The 20,000-nt window shown below is 38.2% G+C and overlaps 1 protein-coding gene across 1 annotated transcript; it reads right to left on the bottom strand.

Moving 5' to 3' along the window:
• Positions 1–2,363: 2,363 nt before the first annotated feature.
• On the bottom strand, positions 2,364–19,758 carry LOC144978196 (uncharacterized). The gene is made up of 5 exons (XM_078923942.1): positions 15,089–19,758; positions 11,809–11,925; positions 9,389–9,469; positions 3,266–3,384; positions 2,364–2,595 (listed from the first exon to the last, which is right to left on the bottom strand). Exons 1-5 carry the CDS (start codon positions 18,996–18,998, stop codon positions 2,365–2,367), a joined length of 4,458 nt encoding a protein of 1,485 aa, XP_078780068.1. The 5' UTR covers positions 18,999–19,758; the 3' UTR covers position 2,364.
• Positions 19,759–20,000: the final 242 nt, after the last annotated feature.

The raw sequence follows: 20,000 nt of genomic DNA, 5'->3' as shown, positions 1-20,000 counted from the left end.
CTTTCGGATCGGAAGGTCCTGGGTTCGAGCCTCGCTCGGCGCATAGTTGAGTCCTTGGAGAAGACTGTTTACTCACATTCTCTCACCGCACTCAGGTGTAAAATGAATACCTGGCCGCTAACAGCGTTGTCTTTGTCCGAAAAACTGTAATATCGACTAACAGGCGACATGTCCCGTCCTACATGTTAAATGTTGCTGTTGACCAAGGACTCCTTGTAAAGCGCTTTGAGCACATTTAATGGATATTGCGCTATATAAAGCTCAATTTACTTTAAGTCCTAATTCTTAAGTCCATGGATTTTGCTGGAACTATGTAATTTTAACCCCGTATATCTTTTTAGAAGGTCTGATAACCCAAATTGTTTTGGGCTCATTGTTGTAATGGGCACGGTCTATTTCCTCGAGCGACATTAATTATTTAGTCTGGGTGAACCAAATAGTTTAACCCTCCCCTTACCAACTACAGGAAAATCGTCACATTCGTTACGATACAACCAACATTTTTCTTATTCAAATTTATACTGTACATCATAAAATTTAAAGAAAATGAACAGTGTGTTGTAGAGCATGTTTTGCTGAAGAAAGTATTTCTTGCAAGAACTTACTGCTACTGTGTTTGAGTAATAAAAAAAATACATTTTTGTGTTAGTTGGGTGTGAAGTTTTGGGGAAAATCCTGAAAATGGCTGGTAAGGAGAGAGTTAAAGTAACAGCCGAGGATAAAATGATAATAGGGAGACATGAAACTTAGGGGCTCCTTCCGTATGTGGATATTCCGTGTCAAGTCGGTAAACATGGCATTGGAGTATTCTGCCGATGTTTTTAAAAACACAGTATATGCAATGTTAACCAAATAGTAGATACTGTTTTCTTTAATAAAATGGCAGTAATGATGGTATGTGTTTAAATAAAATACACAACGCTTCTGCCCGCTATAGGAATCGTACAAATACAGAAAAAGTGTTTAGTCTGAAAGATTTTAGTGAGAAGAATCACTCAACTATTATTAAAAGCTGCGAAAACCAGTCCCAAATTTCAATTGTATTATATATAGATAGAATGAAGATGACGTCACTCATGTCTCTGTTATTGTTTTTTGCCATCCCCGTTTATGAGTAGTTCTCACTAATCTCCATTAACCAGACTATTAACGATCAAGATTACAAATAGGGTTTTTTGTGTGTCGGTCCGTTATACTTCGGATGGCAATACTGTGAGCTTCTCGCCAACCGCACACTATCTATAGATAGTATGCACTTGACTAAGAAGCTCACAACATTGCCATCCGGAAGTATAACGGACCAACATACAAAACTCTGTGTGACCATGAACTTTTATAGTCTGGATGATACAGTTAAGTGAGAATTACTCATAAACGTGAATGGCAACAAATAATAACAAAGACCCGAGTGACGTCAATTTCATTCTATCTATAAATATTCTGAGCGAGAGAATGTTTACCGACTTAACACGACCTGACATAGAAACACAACGTCTGTAAAACCCTATTGCTACTTTAGAAGCTTCGCGTAACTATATTTTTGTCTCAGGTAACAGTGACCTAAATGTGAGATTTTGGTTTTCGTCACTTTTAGTAAACTTTGTCTGTTGTCTTCAATTGGATTCAATAGTCTGATGTCACGTCGCCCAGCAACGGCGGCCATCGTGGTTCTAAACAAAGAAAATCGGTACTTTTTACTCTTCATGCCGGCTAGAACTTTTCATATGTCTTGTGATCAGAATGTGTAAAAGTCAAAACATGATCATATTTATAATGTTTTTCTCTTCTGGATACTCTTTTATGCTCGTCGGAGAAATATTTCCTAAGGGCGCCCGCCATTGTTCCGATAGTTTAGAGCCAGTTACTAAGTTACCATGCGTCATTACGAAGGAAGTGACGTTACGACTGTTGAAGCCTATTAAGACATTATTATAGAATTGACCCATGTTGGATATGGACATGCGGCTCTGTGACCTTGTGGTATGACACTCGCCTTCGGATCGGAAAGTCCTGGGTTCCAGTGCCCTTCTGAACAAACTCACAGTTGAGTCCTTGGAAAAGGCCTCTTATCGCACAATCTCTCACCGTACTCAAGTGTAAAATGAGTACCTGGCCGTTAACAGTTTTGTCTCTGTCCAAAAAAAATGGTGCTATCACCTCATAGGCGTCATGTCTCTTCCTCATGTTAAGTGTTGCTGTTGGCTAGAGACCCCTTGTAAAGCGCTTTGAGCACATTCAGTTGATATTGCTATGTAAAAGCTCAAGGTTAAGTTTTTACTTCATCATTCACAGGTCAAAGGTCATCCATACTGTTATCATTTTAAAGCGCAAATTGTTTAAAAGTAGACAAACTCAAAGTGGTATTCAAATATATAAAATCGTTTTGTACTGGAAAAGCCTGTGCAGAATATCGGGGGCTTTTTTAGAGGCAACTTCAATGACCTCATCGATGCTTCGACTCAGTCGCTGCCGGTCGCTGCTGTATACGCCGGCCATCTTGGTGACGTCATCGATAAGGATAGGAGGTTTCTGTAAGAGTGCGCATGTCATTGACCTGTCAACTCTCTCCTTGTCGATGTCTAAGAAGAAGGCAATCTGGACAAACGAATCAAAAAAAAAAAGAGAGAGATTTGGGTGAATTTACCTTTTCTATCTAAGGATCAAGGACAATTGAAATGAAATTGGAAAGAGATAGAGTTCAATCTATTATGATAGATAGAGTTCAAAACAAAATAAATAAATGATATTCTCTCTCTCTCTCTCTCTCTCTCTCTCTCTCTCTCTCTCTCTCTCTCTCTCTCTCTCTCTCTCTCTCTCTCTCTCTCTCTCTCTCTCTCTCTCTCTCTCTCTCTCTCTCTCTCTCTCTCTCTCTCTCTCTCTCTCTCTCTCCTTTCTTTCTTTCTTTCTGACTTTCATTATTTCTACTACTACTACTATTGCTACTATGACAGCAACTAATATTACCATTACTACTATCACTACTACTACTACTACTACTACTATAATAATAATAATAATAATAATAATAATAATAATAATAATAATAATAATAATAATAATAATAATAATAATAATAATAATAAATAATAATAATAATAATAATAATAATGACGATGATGATGATGATGATGATGATGATGATGATGATGATGATGATGATGATGATGATGATGATTACGACGACGACGACAAAAAGAGGAGGAAGAAAAGAAGGAAAGAGTAAAGATCTGACAAGTAAAGCACGAGATGTATCTCGGATGTTTACTTTTCTCAGATGTGTTTCCGGGTCAGCGATGAGGTCATCTGCTGTGACGACGAGAAGCGGAATGTCACTGGATAGCCAAGAAGTCATCGTATTGTCCCATAGGTAGTATCTCCTCCACTCTGGTGAATTGATTGAATAATAATAATAATAATAATAATAATAATAATAATAATAATAATAATAATAATAATAATAATAATAATAATAATATAAGCAATGTTATTTTACCGTATTAAATATTAAAAAGAAACGTTTAAGATGTTTTTTAAAGAATTCTTTTAAAATTTTATACAACGCATAAGTTATTGATTGAGAGATTAGTTGATAAACGTTTTATATTGTTTACTTATCCAACAGTTGTGTTGATTGAGAGATTAGCTGATAAACGTTTTATATTCTTTACTTATCCAACAGTTGTGTTGATTGAGAGATTAGCTGATAAACGTTTTATATTGTTTACTTATCCAACAGTTGTGTTGATTGGATAGATAAACGATACTTACCAAAGTTGAAGTTTGTCTGTTATTCTACAACACTGGTCGATTGTGAATTCATTTGAGTGATGAACCATCCATTTACCGATCACACTTTAAATTTTGAGCGGGCTACTATATGAGCCCAGATACTACCCAACTCTAACATAAACTGCTCATGGATTGTATGAAGATAATATAAATCTATCACCAGAACTAGAGGGGAGGGTATATTATGATAATTATGGTAAGGGAGGGCAAATGAATTCACAATCGACCAGTGTTGTAGAATAACAGACAAACTTCAACTTTGGTAAGTATCGTTTATCTATCCATTCTACAACACAATTGGTCGAATTGTGAATTCATATGAGACTTCAAAGTCATATAGTAGCACGCGATGTAAAACGATGAAAACCCACAAAATATTATCGCTTCAAGACTAACTAAATGAATCGTAAAATATAATGAAATATCCGCTACATTATTAGTCCAAATGAACGAATCCATTATGCTTAATGCATACCACCCTTTGTGGCAATAGAGTAAGGTCTGTTGTACGAAGAGAGTAATTAATATCCCGAGTTACACATGCATGCACCCTACAGAAACACCTAAACTGTAGCTTCCGTAAAATAGCCTGACTCTACCAAATATTTCAGTCAAAAGTGAAGGCCATGGTCATACCACCAAAAGTGAACAAATCGTTGATTTTATACAACAGTTCAACCAACAGGGTAGTATTTATGTTCCCTGGCCACTCCTAACAACAAAACACCAGTCGACGCAATTGTCTTAAATGACGTCAAAATTACATGGGAGTCGGACTATAATAATCATTCCAGTAACACCACAAGCTAATTATATAAGTCAAACATTAGCACGTAGCAGCGATGATGGCACGTAGACAACAAGCAAGTCCTCGGGCTGGGATCAGAACCTCCATAACATAGAGGCGACAGTTTATAACTCATAAGGCCTCTGGATCCATCCCTAAGGCCATTAACTCGCTCAACCCTAAAACTGACTATATCCGTAGTTTAACAGGGTTACTTTTGCCCCATGCCTATTTATTACGTATTTTATGCGACAAATTATAGGCGTAGTATCAAAGCTAATGTTTTTAGTTTTACATGTTAATGGTGGTTGAACAAAAATGTCTATGTATATGCTCATTTTTAATATATCCAATTTTGAAAAGTAGCAAAAAATTCTAGCATTGAGTGAGTTAAAACACCCGCTAATCCTGCCTTGATTAGGCATAAATACTAGAATATGCATCAATCAAGCCCGAATCAACAAAACCCACCTAAATACAATCGAACAAGTACAAAGAAAATCTTCGTGAATGTCACCAACTGGAACTCAAACCAGGAAGAATCATCCCCATACTAGGCTAAAGTAAGTGACTCACATTACAGGATAATTGGTTATGAGTAGATAATCGTTACAGGTCTAGCTCACATAGCCTCCATCATAGTTTCTCACATGTCGGTAAAGAGAATAATAACTGGATAACAAGGCCCATAACTCATCCATTCTATGTTCCTCAGCATAATCATAAAGAGCCGATAGTAACCGAATTACCCCGTTCCAAAACGAACTTAAGCCAAAACATGTGAGAACCTCATGCGACGATAGAGCTGCTAGCAAGGCCTTCGTATAGATGTCGCTGGCTGCTAGCCATAGATGTCAGAAGATATGCCCCATTAAAAATATAGATAACGATTAAAAAATCGCCATTCTTCCCCCGAAGCCAACGGTACATAATAACAACCAAAAACCATAATTATTATTGCCTAAGAATTATGGTTCCAAAAATAAATAGCATCAAAGGGTGTAATCTATTATACTGCAGTGCAATTGAAATAAATACACCGAAGTACTCTCAGGTTAGCCATATCGCCTCTTGTATAAACATTACATTATTCAACATCAATCAAGCAACTCCGCGCCATAATGATCCCGCGCAGTCACAACAATAGCCAAGGCCGCTTTAACTCTAAAATTCAACCCGCCAATAGCGACAACCACCAAATATCCATGGGCGGAGTAGTCAAGACTGTTCTCAATCAGTAAAACCTAATCGTTGTGAAGAAAATGACAGGATTTCCAGTTTCGCAGGATGTTTCCAGCTTTGATTCAAAAAATTAAAACATGTAGATATGGATCCCATATTATCCGCGGGTGAAAATTATTAACTTTGTACTTTGTTTGATAAAAATCGGGAAAAAGGTTCGACTTTGATGATGAAAAGTGACTTAGATAAGGATTATTGTAAACTTTTGAAAGTACCTATTCTTATTATGAATAACTTGTAACTCCCTAATATGTTGGTCGATTTTGTCATTCGTAGTATCAATTTTATTATAATAGAGAGATAGGAACTTCAGAGTGGAAAAATGGTTGGTAAACAACAATGTTATATTCTTTGATCAACCGACACTGTCCATTCCTGTAGAATTGTGAGTCAAGCATATCAACGTGTTCGACTAATCACATGCTCTTTAACTGGCCGGCCGAAGCAAAGACGCTACCTCCCGTCCCGGGATTACGTTATTGTTATGCAAAATATGTACCACCTTCCGCACCACCAGAGGGTAGTTGCAATACCCAACGAGCGATGGAAGCGATGACATCAAAGAGCTACTCCACCACAGCGTTTGGATGGCTTTGCGAGATCTAAAAGCTATAACCGCGAAATGTCATGTTATTCCGACTCTTAGTAATATCGAAACGTCTCATCGTCTCATCTACTCAAAGTAAAGGGAGGGGGTGTCAATCGGATTCAATAGTCTGAAGTCACGTCCGCCCAGCAAAGAAAATTGGCACTATTTTTATTCTTTATTCTGGCTAGAACTTCACATGTGATCCGAATGTATAAAAGTAAAAAACATGATCAGTAGGTTACTATACGTATTCTATACGAGGGAAGTGACGTCACGACTGTTACCCTCCAGACGCGACTTACCGCAACACTGGCCATGGAAGCAAATGCCTCTATCTAAATTCTACTTATAGTACTCAATGATGTCCTGGCATCTATCCCATCTATCATAATAAAATTATGATATAAACATCAAACGTATAGTAAATTAGGCACGGGTTTCGAAGGTTTCTATTCAGTGAGTAATTTATGATTAATTTTTGAGTAATTTCAACTATAAGGTAAGATACAGTGGGCAGAAAAGGCGTGTATTTTAGTTAATCACACACCATCAATACACAAATGCCACTTTTACTGACTTGACATTGAACACGCCCATATAGAATAGAAGGAGCCCCTAATTTTCACGTCTCCAACGTAGGTTACCGATAGTTTACATAGTTGAGCCTTGCGACTGTCCCCCAGGGGCGTGGCTATATTCCTCTACACTTACTGAGTGTCTATCCACAGACTACCGTCCTGTGTTATCTATGTGTCTATGTGGGGGGGGGGGGGTGCTAAGTACCAGATACCACTAAGCCACTAAGGATGCACGTTGCTAATGAATATTAATTATATGGATAATTCTTCTTCAAACCCGTGACATCTGACCATGGCGTACTAAAAGAGTTATAGTAGGGCTATGCATCTGACTGATTAGATCAAGCCTCATAACATTCGCTGTGTTTGGGTGTAGTCATTCCGTCTATATCCCTCGAATCAGACCGCTCCAAAACTAAACCACACCCTTAGTCCCCGATATGGCCACACCCCTCATATTATGATTATGCCCATAGTTTGATGTGACAAATTATTGAAACAAGACTAATGTGAACCTCTGATGTTCTGTCCTGACGTAACTTATGTCATTTCCCGTGGATTCAGGAACATCCCTACCAGAAAAAGACGTGTGGAAATCACGTCTAAGACGTAATCAGTTCCTTTGAACCCCCTACAACAGGGGACTGAGGAACACTGATGATGCCGGGTTGTGCAATAATGTCCAACCGCGCCCTCATCGTATTGGTCCCCAAGTATGCTAAAATCTATTATCTAGCAGCCATGTTCCTACAACTAAACAATCCATGAGCAAAAACACCTAAAACATATAAATAACTAAATAGAACTCATCAAAATCATAACAACAATATCATATAGCGGCTACTGAATAGCTATCAATTATATATATATATAAAAACGTAATAAAGATAAGAAACGGCGATGCTTGTATAATCATGGAAAAGGCAGGGTGTTAAATGAGGCAACTTACTCTTAATCTCCAGACACAGTGATTATACAAAATTAAATCAATGTAACGAATTATTTAAAACACGATACACAATAATCCACTGAAATACACTCAAGAATTAAACACATCATTAACGTAATAAAAAATTGCAAAAAGAAGTAAAGATTCCTACAATAGCTGGGTAGTATTAGTATTATAATTCTCGTCACCAATGCGAGAGAGAGACCAAAAATGCGTGTGATCAGTTAGACGGAAAGATTCCAAGTGGTCGGTAAATGGATGGTTCATCACTCATATGAATTCACAATTCGACCAATTGTGTTGTAGAATGAGAGATTAGTTGATAAACAGATGTCTTAATTTCGCTGTTTTCCTATTGACGATATGCCTTTTGGTAAAACACAAACACAACATCTGCCAGTCGGATATAACGTGTCAACACATAAAACATTGTGCAACCTTGAAAGTTTATTGCCTGATTGATATAATTTAGTGAGAAGTAATCACGGAAATGGCTGTCTGAAGAAAAATAACAAAGAGCTGAATGACGTCAATTATGTTGCATTTATATCTTTCCTTATTGATAGAATGCGCTTGGCCAAGGAGTTCACAACATTGCCATCCGGAAGTATAAAGGACCAACACACAAACTCTGTGTAACCATGAACGTTTATAGTCAGGTTAATACAGTTTAGTGAGAACAACTCACAAACGCGGATGGCAAAAACAATAACAAAGGCCTGAGTGACGTCATTTGCATACTATCTATAGATAGAATGCGCTTGGCCAAGGAGTTCACAACATTGCCATCCGGAAGTATAACGGACCAACACACAAACTCTGTGTAACCATGAACTTTTATAGTCTGGTTAATACAGTTTAGTGAGAACAACTCACAAACGCGGATGGCAAAAACAATAACAAAGGCCTGAGTGACGCCATCTGCATACTATCTATAGGTATCTTTCACTCATTTATTCAACCAATCAGTCAATATTTATTAATTATTTCATTCATGAATTTGCCATTGAATAAATTTATCTAAAAATTTATCAGCTATCTATCTAATAAATTGATCGATCGATTTATTCTTTAACAAAGAGCCGAGTGACGTCAACGTCATTCGTTTTATAATAGGATTTAATAGTCTGATGTCACGTCCGCCCAGCAACGAGCAGCTTGGTTCTAAACAAAGAAAATCGGAATTTTGTATTCTTCATGCTGGCTAGAACTTGTTCACATGTCATGTTATCAGAATGTACAAAAGCCAAAACATGATTAGATTTATAATGTTTTTCTCCTCTGGATACACTGTTATGCTCGTCGGAGAAGTATTTCATCAGGGCGTCCGCCATTGTTCCGATGGTTTAGAACCAGTTACTAAGTCACTATGCGTAATTACCAGGGAAGCGACATCACGACTGTTGAATTCTATTTCATATGGACGTCATTGACCAGAGACCATCCGAACTTACCGAAAGCAAATGGCAGAAATCGTAAATGTTTTCTCTCAACCGCCACTGGATTGTTGATAATAATGATGGCCCTGTCAAACTCTGTAACAGGGAAAAGGAATATAAATATAATGACGATACTGCGGTAAATTGAGAAATCGTGTGTTTAAAATTTTGGAAAGAAAAGTCGTCCTTCAAGAAGCGATCGATTAAAATGACCCTAATCTTAATAGAAACTCTCAAATCTGGGACCTCACGCTTTACAAGGAGTCCATGACCAACAGCAACAGTGAATATGTTCTTTATGTATATAAATATAAATATATATATATATATATATATATATATATATATATATGTGTGTGTGTGTGTGTGTGTGTGTGTGTGTGTGTGTGTGTGTATGTAGAGCGAAATTTCTACTAAACGTTCTCTAAGCGATTTACAAGGGGTCCCTCTGGCCAACAGCAACACTTAACATGTAGGACGGGACATGACGCCTGTTAGGCGATATTACAATTTTTTTCGGACAGAGGCAACGCTGTTATCGGCCAGGTATTCATTTAACACCTGAGTACGGTAAGAATATGTGGGTAAAGAACCTTTTTCCAAGGACTCAACTATGCGCCGAACGAGGCTCGAACCCCGGACCTTCAGATCCTAAAGCAAGTGCCATACCGCAAGACCACATAGCAGCACACTTAACATGTAGGTCGACACATGACTCCTGTTAAACGATAATATTACAAATTCTTTTCACAACCGAGACACTGTTGATAACGACCAGGTACTCAGTTTACATCTGAGTACGGCGAGAGAATGTAATTAAAGAGCCTATTCCAAGGACTCAACTATAAGCCGGTCAAAGCGGGACTCGAACCCTGGTCCTTCCGATCCGAAGGCTTGTGACATATCACAAGACCACATGGGGGGGGGGGGGGGGGGGGGGGGGGGGGGGCGCATGTTTAATGTTACCAGCTGGCAAATTTATCTCTTTAAAGCAATCGGGTTTTTTTGGCCAAATTAAACAGGTTTGGTTTGTTGTTGTGTTTTGTTTGTTTGTTATTGTTGTTGTTTTTAGTTTGGGGTATTTTTTTTTGTTTGTTTTTTTTTTGTTTTTGTTTTTTTTTTTTTTGTTTTTTGGGGGGTTTTGTTGTTGTTTTTTTTTTGGGGGGGGGGGGTGTGAGGTTTGTTTTTTGTTTTTTTTTTTTTTTGTTTTTTTTTTTGTTTTTTTTTTTTTTGTTTTTTGTTTTTTTTTTTTTTTTTTTGTTTTTTTTTTTTTTGTTTTTTTTATTTTGGGGGGGGGGTGGATTTTTTTTTGGGGGCCGTAGGGGGTGGCGGGGGGAGGGGTTAGTTGTGGATCAAGTGAAAATCTGATTTATCTAACTCCGTATATCATTGCTTCTGGAAAACGGTTGACTATATTTTTTTAACATCATAAGGATTTATTTTTATATAAGGACCTTGTTTTGTTTACTTTAAATATTTTAATGTTTATTACATCAAGCTTTGAAACGTTTCATAAACAGTGCTTTGAAATATATGATAAAAAAGCTTTTAAAGTTCCAATAATATATGATTTTATACGTTGCTATAATTTATTCCTTGCAAATGGGGTTTTGAATAAAGAAAACGTGACCGTTAATAAATAAATGCAGAAGTGAAGAGATGACGACATATGCATGTCAATGGGGGGGGGGGGGGGGGGGGGGGGCAGAAATACAATCTCGACTTCAACCGGGACCAATCTCGGTCCCTTTGCTTGTGAAGCGAGTTCTCTACCAAATGAGCTGTCGGGACTCCCGAAAGAGAGAAAGAGAGAGTGAGAGAGAAAGAGATAGAGAGAGAGAGAGAGAGAGAGAGAGAGAGAGAGAGAGAGAGAGAGAGAGTAAGATAAAATTGTTTTTCGGTGTTGTGCGCTTGGCTAAGAAACTCACAACATTGCCATCTGGAAATATAACGGACCAACACACAAAACTATGTGTAACCTTGAACGTGTATAGACTGGTCAATACAGGTAAGTGAGAATTATTCACAAACATGGATTGCCAAAAACAATAACAAAGGCCTTTGTGACCTTCGTTCTATATATAGATAGAACGAAGGTGACGTCAATCAGGTCTTTGTTATTGTTTGTTGCCATCCTCGTTTATGAGTAGTTCTCACTAAACTGTATAGATAGTATGCAGATGGCTTTACTCAGGCCTTTGTTATTGTTTTTGCCATCCGCGTTTGTGAGTTGTTCTCACTAAACTGTATAAACCAGACTATAAAAGTTCATGGTTACACAGAGTGTGTGTGTTGATCGGTTATACTTCCGGATGGCAATGTTGTGAACTCCTTGGCCAAGCGCATTCTATCTATAGTTTTGTATGTTGGTCCGTTATACTTCCGGATGGCATTGTTGTGAGCTTCTTAGCCAAGCGCATACTATCTATACCAACCTGTGCTCTGGGCTGAATGTGTATGGATGACACACCGTTTAGGCATTTGGAAGAAAGCTGAGGTGTCGCCATTTTTTAGCCCCGCCATCACACTGTACAATGAGTCACTAGGCTCTCCTGATTTAAACAAAAATTAGAATGAATTAAATTATGAAACTTTAGAACTTTAGAACGTATGAATCGAAAAATGATTCTTCTGTGGATATATTCAAAATATTGCTTGATAAAGAAATAATCAATTCCGATTTATCTAGGAATAAATCTAAATTATTAAAAATTGAGCTTTTTTATAGCGTAAAATCCACTGAATGTGCTCAAAGCGCTTTACAAGGGGTCCCTGGCCAAACAACATTTAACATTTAGGACGTGATATGACACCTGCTAGGCGATGTTACAATTTTTTCGGACAGAGACAGCGCTGTTGACGGCCAGGTACTCATTTTACACCTGAGTACGGTGAGAGAATGTGAGTAAAGAGTCTTTTCCAAGGACTCAACTATGCGCCAAGCGAGGCTCGAACCCAGGACCTTCCGATTCGAAAGCGAGTGTGATACCACAAGACCACATAACCGCACAACTGCATTCACCCTCTCCTTACCAGCCATTTTCAGGATATTCCCCAAAACTTCACACCCAACTGACACAAAAATATATTTTTTATCAATCAAACACAATAGCAGTACGTTCTTGCGGTGCATAATTTATTGAGCAAAACATGCTCTACAACTACAACACGCTGTTCATTTTCTTTAAATTTTATGAAGTACAAGAGAAAATTGAATAAGAAAAATGTTGGTTGTATCGTAACGAATGTGACGATTTTCCTATAGTTGGTAAGGAGAGGGTTAATACACTGGGTATACAAAGGACAGATGGGCTAAATCACCCTTTACATGATATCACATGATATGTGACCCTTCGCCTCAAAACGGTATTAAGTCGGGTTGATTAAGATGTTGAAAATTGAAATTATAGCCAGAAATATCAGACTTGTGTTGAGTTTGTATGTTTTATTGAGGAGAATGAATACCATGTTTTAGGGTGCTAATGCCAACAATTTATATTTTTGACCAGTTTTAACATTGAATTCGACTTTTAAGCATCTGGTCCGTTCCGACATAATACCGTTTTGAGACGATGGGTCACATATGGTATAATAATTTTGCCCTTCCGCCACGACATCATAAGATACCGTCGCCTAGGCATTCCACGAAGGAATATATGTAATCCTTCAAACAAGATGTCTGATGTCAACAAGAATCACCCATGTTGTCCAAGTCAGCAAATTGGGGGTTAGTAATCTTGCCCAAGGAAAAAAACGAAAGTGCCTGAAGCGGGGCTCGAACCCGGGACCCTTCCGGGTCACAATGCAATGCCTTGACCACTCTGATTTTTTCTTGTTCAAGCTGCTGGTTGCTGGGCGGACGTGACATCAGACTATTGAATCCTATTGGAAAATTTCGTAATTTTCTGGGTAATGACACAGTAGACATTTTACGTTGTCATTTTAGGACTTGAGCTTGAGCTTTTATATAGCGCAAAATTCACTAAACGTGTTCAAAGCGCTTTACAAAGGGTCCCTGACCGACAGCAACACGTAACATGTAGAACGGAACATGACGCCTGTTAGGCAATATTACAATTTTTTTTCCGACATAGACATCGCTGTTAAAGACCAGGTATTCATTTTACACCTGAGTACAGTGAGAGAATGTGAGTAAAGAACCTTTTCCAAGGATTCAACTATGCGCCAAACCCAGGACCTTCCGATCCGAAAGCAAGAAAGTGCTATACCACTAGACCACATAGCCGTACATAGGACACCAGTCTTGTTGGTGACTTGCAGTTGCAAGTTTACTAGGGGGGGGGGGGGGGGTTACCAAAAATAGTCATCCGTGACATGTTTGACATTGAATACTTGATACATACCCTTACAGAGAGAACGTCAACATAGCATTGTGCGGCTTTGTGGTCGAGTGGTATGACACTCGCTTTCGGATCGGAAGGTCCTGGGTTCGAGCCTCGCGCTTGGAAAAGGCTCTTTGCTCACATTCTCTCACCGTACACAGGCGTAAAATGAGTACCTGGCCGTTAACAGCGTTGTCTTTGTCCGAAAAATTGTAATATTGCCTAACAGGCGGCATGTCCCGTCCTACATGTTAAATGTTGCTGTTGACCAGGGACCCCTTGTAAAGCGCTTTGAGCACATTTAGTAGATATTGCGCTATATAAAGCTCTTTTTTTTTTTAATTTAAGCATTGCACATGCGTCTCTGTTGTCAACTGAGCACATACATCCTTTGGTTAATGAGATATCACTTTTAAAATTAAAATGTTATTATTTACATACTTTTATAAAAGAAAAATATAACCAATAATCTTATTTTGAGATAAATTCACAGCGATGCACCAGTTAAAGCTTTCTCAGCGATTTTTTAGTCTGAATTATCGAACCGTGAAGTCAGTGATTTCACGGCGGGTAATCTTAATCTTGGGGGGCCTATTCTTTGCAACACATCATTGTGAACGTTTCATCAAAATGTGACCCTTCATCTCAAAACGGTATTAAGTCGGGATGATTAAGATGCTGAAACTGGAATTTGTAGCCAGAAATTGTATGCTTAAGTTGAGTTTGTTTGCTTTATAGAGGAGAAGGAATATCATATTTTAATGTGCTAAATACCAACGTTTCATATTTTTGACAAGTTTAACTATAATTTGACTTTTTAGCATCTTGTCCATCCCGACATGATGCCGTTTTGAGACGAGGGGTCACAAACAGGTTTATTGGTTATTTTTTTATCTTATAAAATATGTACCTCTATAACAACATTTTGAAAAGTGATTTCTCAAATATAATTAGTGAAATCTCATAAACCAAACGATAGATTTCCTAAGTTGATAAGATAGAGACCCATGCGCAGTGCTATGTTGAGCTTTTTTTTTTTAGCTTTTATATAGCGCAATATCCACTAAACGTGCTCAAAGCTCTATACAAGGGGTCCCTGGTCAACAGCAACATTTGACATGTCGGACTGGACATGACGCCTTTTTGGCGATATTACAATATTTTTTTCTGACAGATACAACGCTATTAATTGTCAGGTACTCATTTTACACCTGAATGTGAGTAAAGAGCCTTTTCCAAGGACTCAACTATGCGCCGAGCATAGTGTTGCCGTTGGCTAGGGACCCCTTGTAAAGCGCTTCGAGCACGTTGAGTGGATATTGAGCTATATAAAAGATCAAGTTAATGGTTTTCTTGTAGTAAGAAAACTTACCACTTAGCTGCTCTATCGCATTGTTCAGCCAGTCAGCCAAAGCTCCGGGGAAGATAACCAGTGCTGTAACAGGATGTGGCACGGGAGATAACTCAAGATTTACGGGACAATGAGATAGTCCTGGCTCATTTACCACCCTTAGATCCTCTGAGCTACTTGTCAAATCTGTTGTTGATGTCTCTGAAACGACGTCTGCTTCGCCATGATTGGTCAAAAGGTCATTAAATGAGTAGGCATCAGATTTTAAAGTTTTCTCCCTTTCTTGGCCCAATTTTTCATCCCTCGGCTGGTGTAGATTTCCGTTTTCTTCATTGTCCCTTTGAAAGGAATCAAGACCGTATTTCAGACCATCCATGTAGTCGTAGCCTTGACCCATTGAGTCTTCTCTTCCTCGAAGTAAAGTCTTGATGATTCCATTTTCTTCATGTTTTTGAGATTCAATGGATTCTAGTTCATGAGTCGGATTTTCGAAAAGTTGTTCTTTTTCCTCTGTGTAATAATCGCGGTCTTGGAAATGGTTTTGAGTGGGTTGTAATATGTCATAGATTGAATTCTGATTCCACGTTTCTGATGTATCTTCTCGCTGAGTTTCGATATAGATGTTTGAATTTTCATGGATGCTGTTTTGATTATTTATAGATAATAATGCGTCTGTGGTAAGCGGATCCTGACGATATGGTTGAGTACGCAAAGCGTTGTACTCGTCTTCGGTCAAAGGTCGTGGGTTGTCATATGAGCCGCCATTGTTGTTTGGGGTCGTTGTCTGTCTACGGACGCCGGTTTCGACAGCGAGATATTTTTCTCTGATGCCCGCGATACCGTCGCTGTTGATGTAGTTGTAGGGGTTGCTATTTTTATTGTCGTTATATCCATTGTTTATCTTGTTGTTGTCATAATAATTATAGTCATCGATGATGTTGTTGATGTTACCATCGTCATTGTTGTTGACTATATTGTTGTTATTGCTGTTGAAGTTGTCGTTGTCATTTAGGTTATTGTTGATATTGTTGATCATATCAGTTTGGTCCTTATAAAAACTGTTATCGTTTTTAAACATATCGATCCCGTTGTCAATATTGGTATTGTCAATATTATTATTATTCTCATAACCGTATTCTCTATTTCCGTAGGCGTTCTGACCGCCGCCATTTTCCTGATAATCGAAATGGTCTATAACGAAATTACTATCAGAGTCATAGATAGAATCGTAGTTTCCTCCTTCATACCCTCCTGTATCTGCATCCCGATTGAGTCCAATATCCTTTTCATCGTTGACGTCGTCGTCCCCAAGAAATAACCTGTACGGATAAGGACTTCTTTCCACCTCCCCATCACCCGCACCTTCGTTATCGTCACTGTACCCGCCCCATAAATCGGAAATGATGCCCAGTAATGTTCTCCTCAAATACCCGGGTGGCTTTGATATTGAGTTACCAGAGTTGGCAAGTTGTTCATAATTCGTGACCTTTTCATGTGCATCTTGATTTGATATGTATGATAACGTATCTTCTCCCTTAAAAGTCAATGCAGCCTGTGCTTCGTGCTCCCGTTGGTAAATGTTTGGTTCATTTTCCATAGCCCGTTGGCTGTTGCTCGCCCCAGCTTGCTCGTGTGTTGCCAATAATTGGCTATTTTCTTGTTCACGAAGATTTGGCACAGTACTATCACCGTTTCCAAATTTTAATCTATTTATCGGGTCATTAGACAATAGAGTCATATCACCATGTTCAACATCCTTTACGTCAGTTATTTCCGAGACAATATCCGGTTGTGAAATTTTGTTTCCTAGAATTTCTGGAAGCATTTGTGGCGTGTCGAAGTAAGGATATTTGTTGTTGTTCATTTCATGAACCATCTGATTTTGGTTGTTGGTGTTGACATATTTTATATTGAATCCTCTAAAATCGTCAAAACTAGGCGACTCAAGAACCGGATATCCTTTATTATCGACGCTTGACTGGACATCCTGTTCTGAGTTGGATCCACCGAAACTAACATCGTTGTTTTGATTGCCTACGAAATTGTTTAGGTCATGATTTAAGATCGTATTTGATTGTTGTGAACTCGCTGAACCGATATTTCGGTTAAAATTGTTTTGCACCATTTTATTTTGTTCTTCGTCACTGAATTCAGGATGATGTTGCATAACACTTTCTTTATTGTACGGACCTGGTTCGTCTTCAGTGGTAAGTTCATTTTGAATCATCGTATCAAATTGCACGTTGACATCTTTTTGTAATTTCTCTAAGAAAACAGCATCGTTATTACTACTATCTAAGTCTCTAGAATCATGGACGCCCACAAATGAAGTCCGACTATAAGTATTGCTGTTGGTGTCTGAAAGAGGATCGGTACCGTTGTCTTTCAAATCTAAGTAAGTGTCACTATTTGTAACGTCTCTCATATCATCACGATTGTTAGAGTTTCTTTCCAGGCTTCTTTCTGTTGAAATTATATCTGACAGTGAAACGGTGTCGTTTTTTATTATTTCTGAAACGCTGTTCATGATGTCATCGTTATATTCAGAACTGGAATTTACGCTCTGATTTACAATAAGGTCAACACTTTCATGTGAGTCATGACCACCTGGTTCTTCCCATTGACCATGAAGAGGGTCATCCAGTACATTTATTCCATGGACATTCCTGTCTGCTACATCCCCAGCTGAATTCAGAAATGGCTGATTTTCGTTATTTCCCATCAATTGGTCAAAATTGTCATTCTCACTTTCTTGCCCTGTTATCTCCGAACCATATTCTACAACAGCCCTTGATTCATCTTTAAATGTATTATCCTGCATGTGTGATGTCTTACCCACGTCTTCGTTGTAGCTCTGAAAATGTTCCTCTGTTGGCTGCTCTTCTGTTAAAACAGTTTGCGCCTGCGAATCGGAAACAGTAACCGTCACATCTGTAACACTTTCATCCTGCAATTCTGTTGGTCTTAACTCGTTCATTTTATTGGAAAATGATTGATAAGCTCCATTTTCAGCAAAGGACAACTCCAAATCAGAATTTTCAAAACTTTCTTCATCTTTGACATTTTCTTCATTTGCCTCGTTTTCTTCGTCGGCATCATTGGTTTCTGAAAACTGCATAACGCCGAACTGAGCTGTCAAACGGGACGAATACCCAGCAGAATCTTCATCGCCATCTTTTTTGTTGATTAACGACAGAGTTGCATCTCTAAAAGTCCATTTTACATCAGAATTATCCATGTTGCCACTGGTTTTGAGTTCTTCGTTGTTTTTATTGGGTAAAACGTCATTATTCCAATTTGAACTTTTCCCATCAAAATCTCCTGCACTCATCGGTTCATCGTCTATATAAGAATTCATATTTGCATCAAAACCCATCACACCATTATTTTTTATCTCATCTTCTTCATTATCGTTATCATTGTTCTTATTAATTTCTTCAAACATATATCTTGAGATATCGATAGTATTTGTACTTTCCGTCATTGAATCCATTTTATTATCATTATCATGGTTACCATCTCTTTGTTTACTTTCATCAAACGTATAACTTGTATCTGATCTGACGTCGACGGTACTTGTACTTCCTGTTGCTGAATCGACATAGTTTCCGTTTTCATTATCGCCAACCTCAACCCCGTCGTTGTTTTCATCGCTGACTGGTTCCACTTCAAACGCGTCTTCTTCCGCTTCTAACATCTGTTGGTCACGTGAATTCATGTCACGTGTTTCAGTTTCAACAGCGTTTGGGTTCGTTTTAATGGCCTTCCACTGTTGTCGAAGACTGTACGACAGAATAGCAGATATGGCCAGCAACAAACACAACTTTGGGCCAAGAATCCGACGCATGGCGTTTGATTTTGATTTCGTCGATTTGCTAGTGGAAATCATTGAAGCCAATCCATCGGGATGTTCAACACTATATATTCTCATTAGTTGTTTTGTTGATAGACAATAGCTTTGAATCAAAACTAGCGATTTGTCATCCCGGGTCTTTCCAATATAATTTTATGACATGAATCGTGAGAATCACTCAGAAAATCTTAAAACATTGAGAAGACGAAGTGACTACCAGCAAGTATATCCATAACAACAATACTAATTGATGAGAATGATGGGTTTTTCCGTTGTTCTTTGACTCGAATCGTGAGAATGAGAATAAATCATGGACACGAAGAAGTAAGTTCCGGCTGGTATCTTCCAAATATAATATGTCGGCACCCTGGTAACAATATTAATTGATGGGAATGGACGGTCTTTTCATTGTTCTTTGACTTGAATAGTGAGAATCTATCATAAAATTTGGAATTTTGAAACGGCGAAGTAAGTTTGGGTTAGCATCTCCCATAAATATTACACTACACGTCGGTACCCAAGAAACAAAAAGAAATGTATGGGGATGGTGATTCACAAAAACAAACTAATTAGCATGGCATAGCAACGCAATCCTTTCACAGTCCAAGCACGATTGTCTTCACATAAATTACGTAATCAAAATAATATGCTAATTGAAGCTTAAATCCAAGTACAAGCGAATATAAAGATATGTAAAGCTTCAATAAATAAAAAATAAAATAAGACCGACGTGTATTTATTTGCGGGTCTGGTAGCCCAAATTGTTATGGGCTCATTGTAATGGAAATACTCCCAAACCAACCCAAAATATTGTCCATTTACAACAATGTGAAATCAAGCCCATGATTGCGTTCTGTTATCAAATCTGTAAATAATAATATGTGCACGTCGTATAAGAATGACTATTAACGTTTCGGCTTTCCTCTGTACCGACGTGCACTTATTTACAGGTCGGATAACCCAATCCATTATGGGCTCATTGTTGTAATGAAAATCGAAAAAAAAAATGACGCAAAATATTGTCCATTACAACAATGTTAAACTGGGCCCATAAGGATGTTCGGATGTCAGACCCGCGTA

The sequence above is a fragment of the Berghia stephanieae genome, chromosome 8 (assembly GCF_034508935.2).
Source record: "Berghia stephanieae isolate SIO BIC M18660-M18661 chromosome 8, UCSD_Bste_1.3, whole genome shotgun sequence".
Classification (NCBI taxonomy): Eukaryota; Metazoa; Mollusca; class Gastropoda; order Nudibranchia; family Aeolidiidae; genus Berghia; species Berghia stephanieae.
Note: the sequence above shows the minus strand (reverse complement) of the source record. Positions and strands in the feature narration are given on the sequence as shown.

Bases quoted from the DNA above. Each gene is read 5' to 3' on its own strand.
- LOC144978196 (XM_078923942.1), bottom strand. From the start codon at position 18,998: ATGAGAATATATAGTGTTGAACATCCCGATGGATTGGCTTCAATGATT. The intron at 9,470-11,808 runs GTTGGTATAGAT...TCCCTGTTACAG, and splicing joins ACATTCAGCCCAGAGCACAG to AGTTTGACAGGGCCATCATT. The intron at 2,596-3,265 runs GTAAACATCCGA...TCGTTTGTCCAG, and splicing joins CGGAAACACATCTGAGAAAA to ATTGCCTTCTTCTTAGACAT.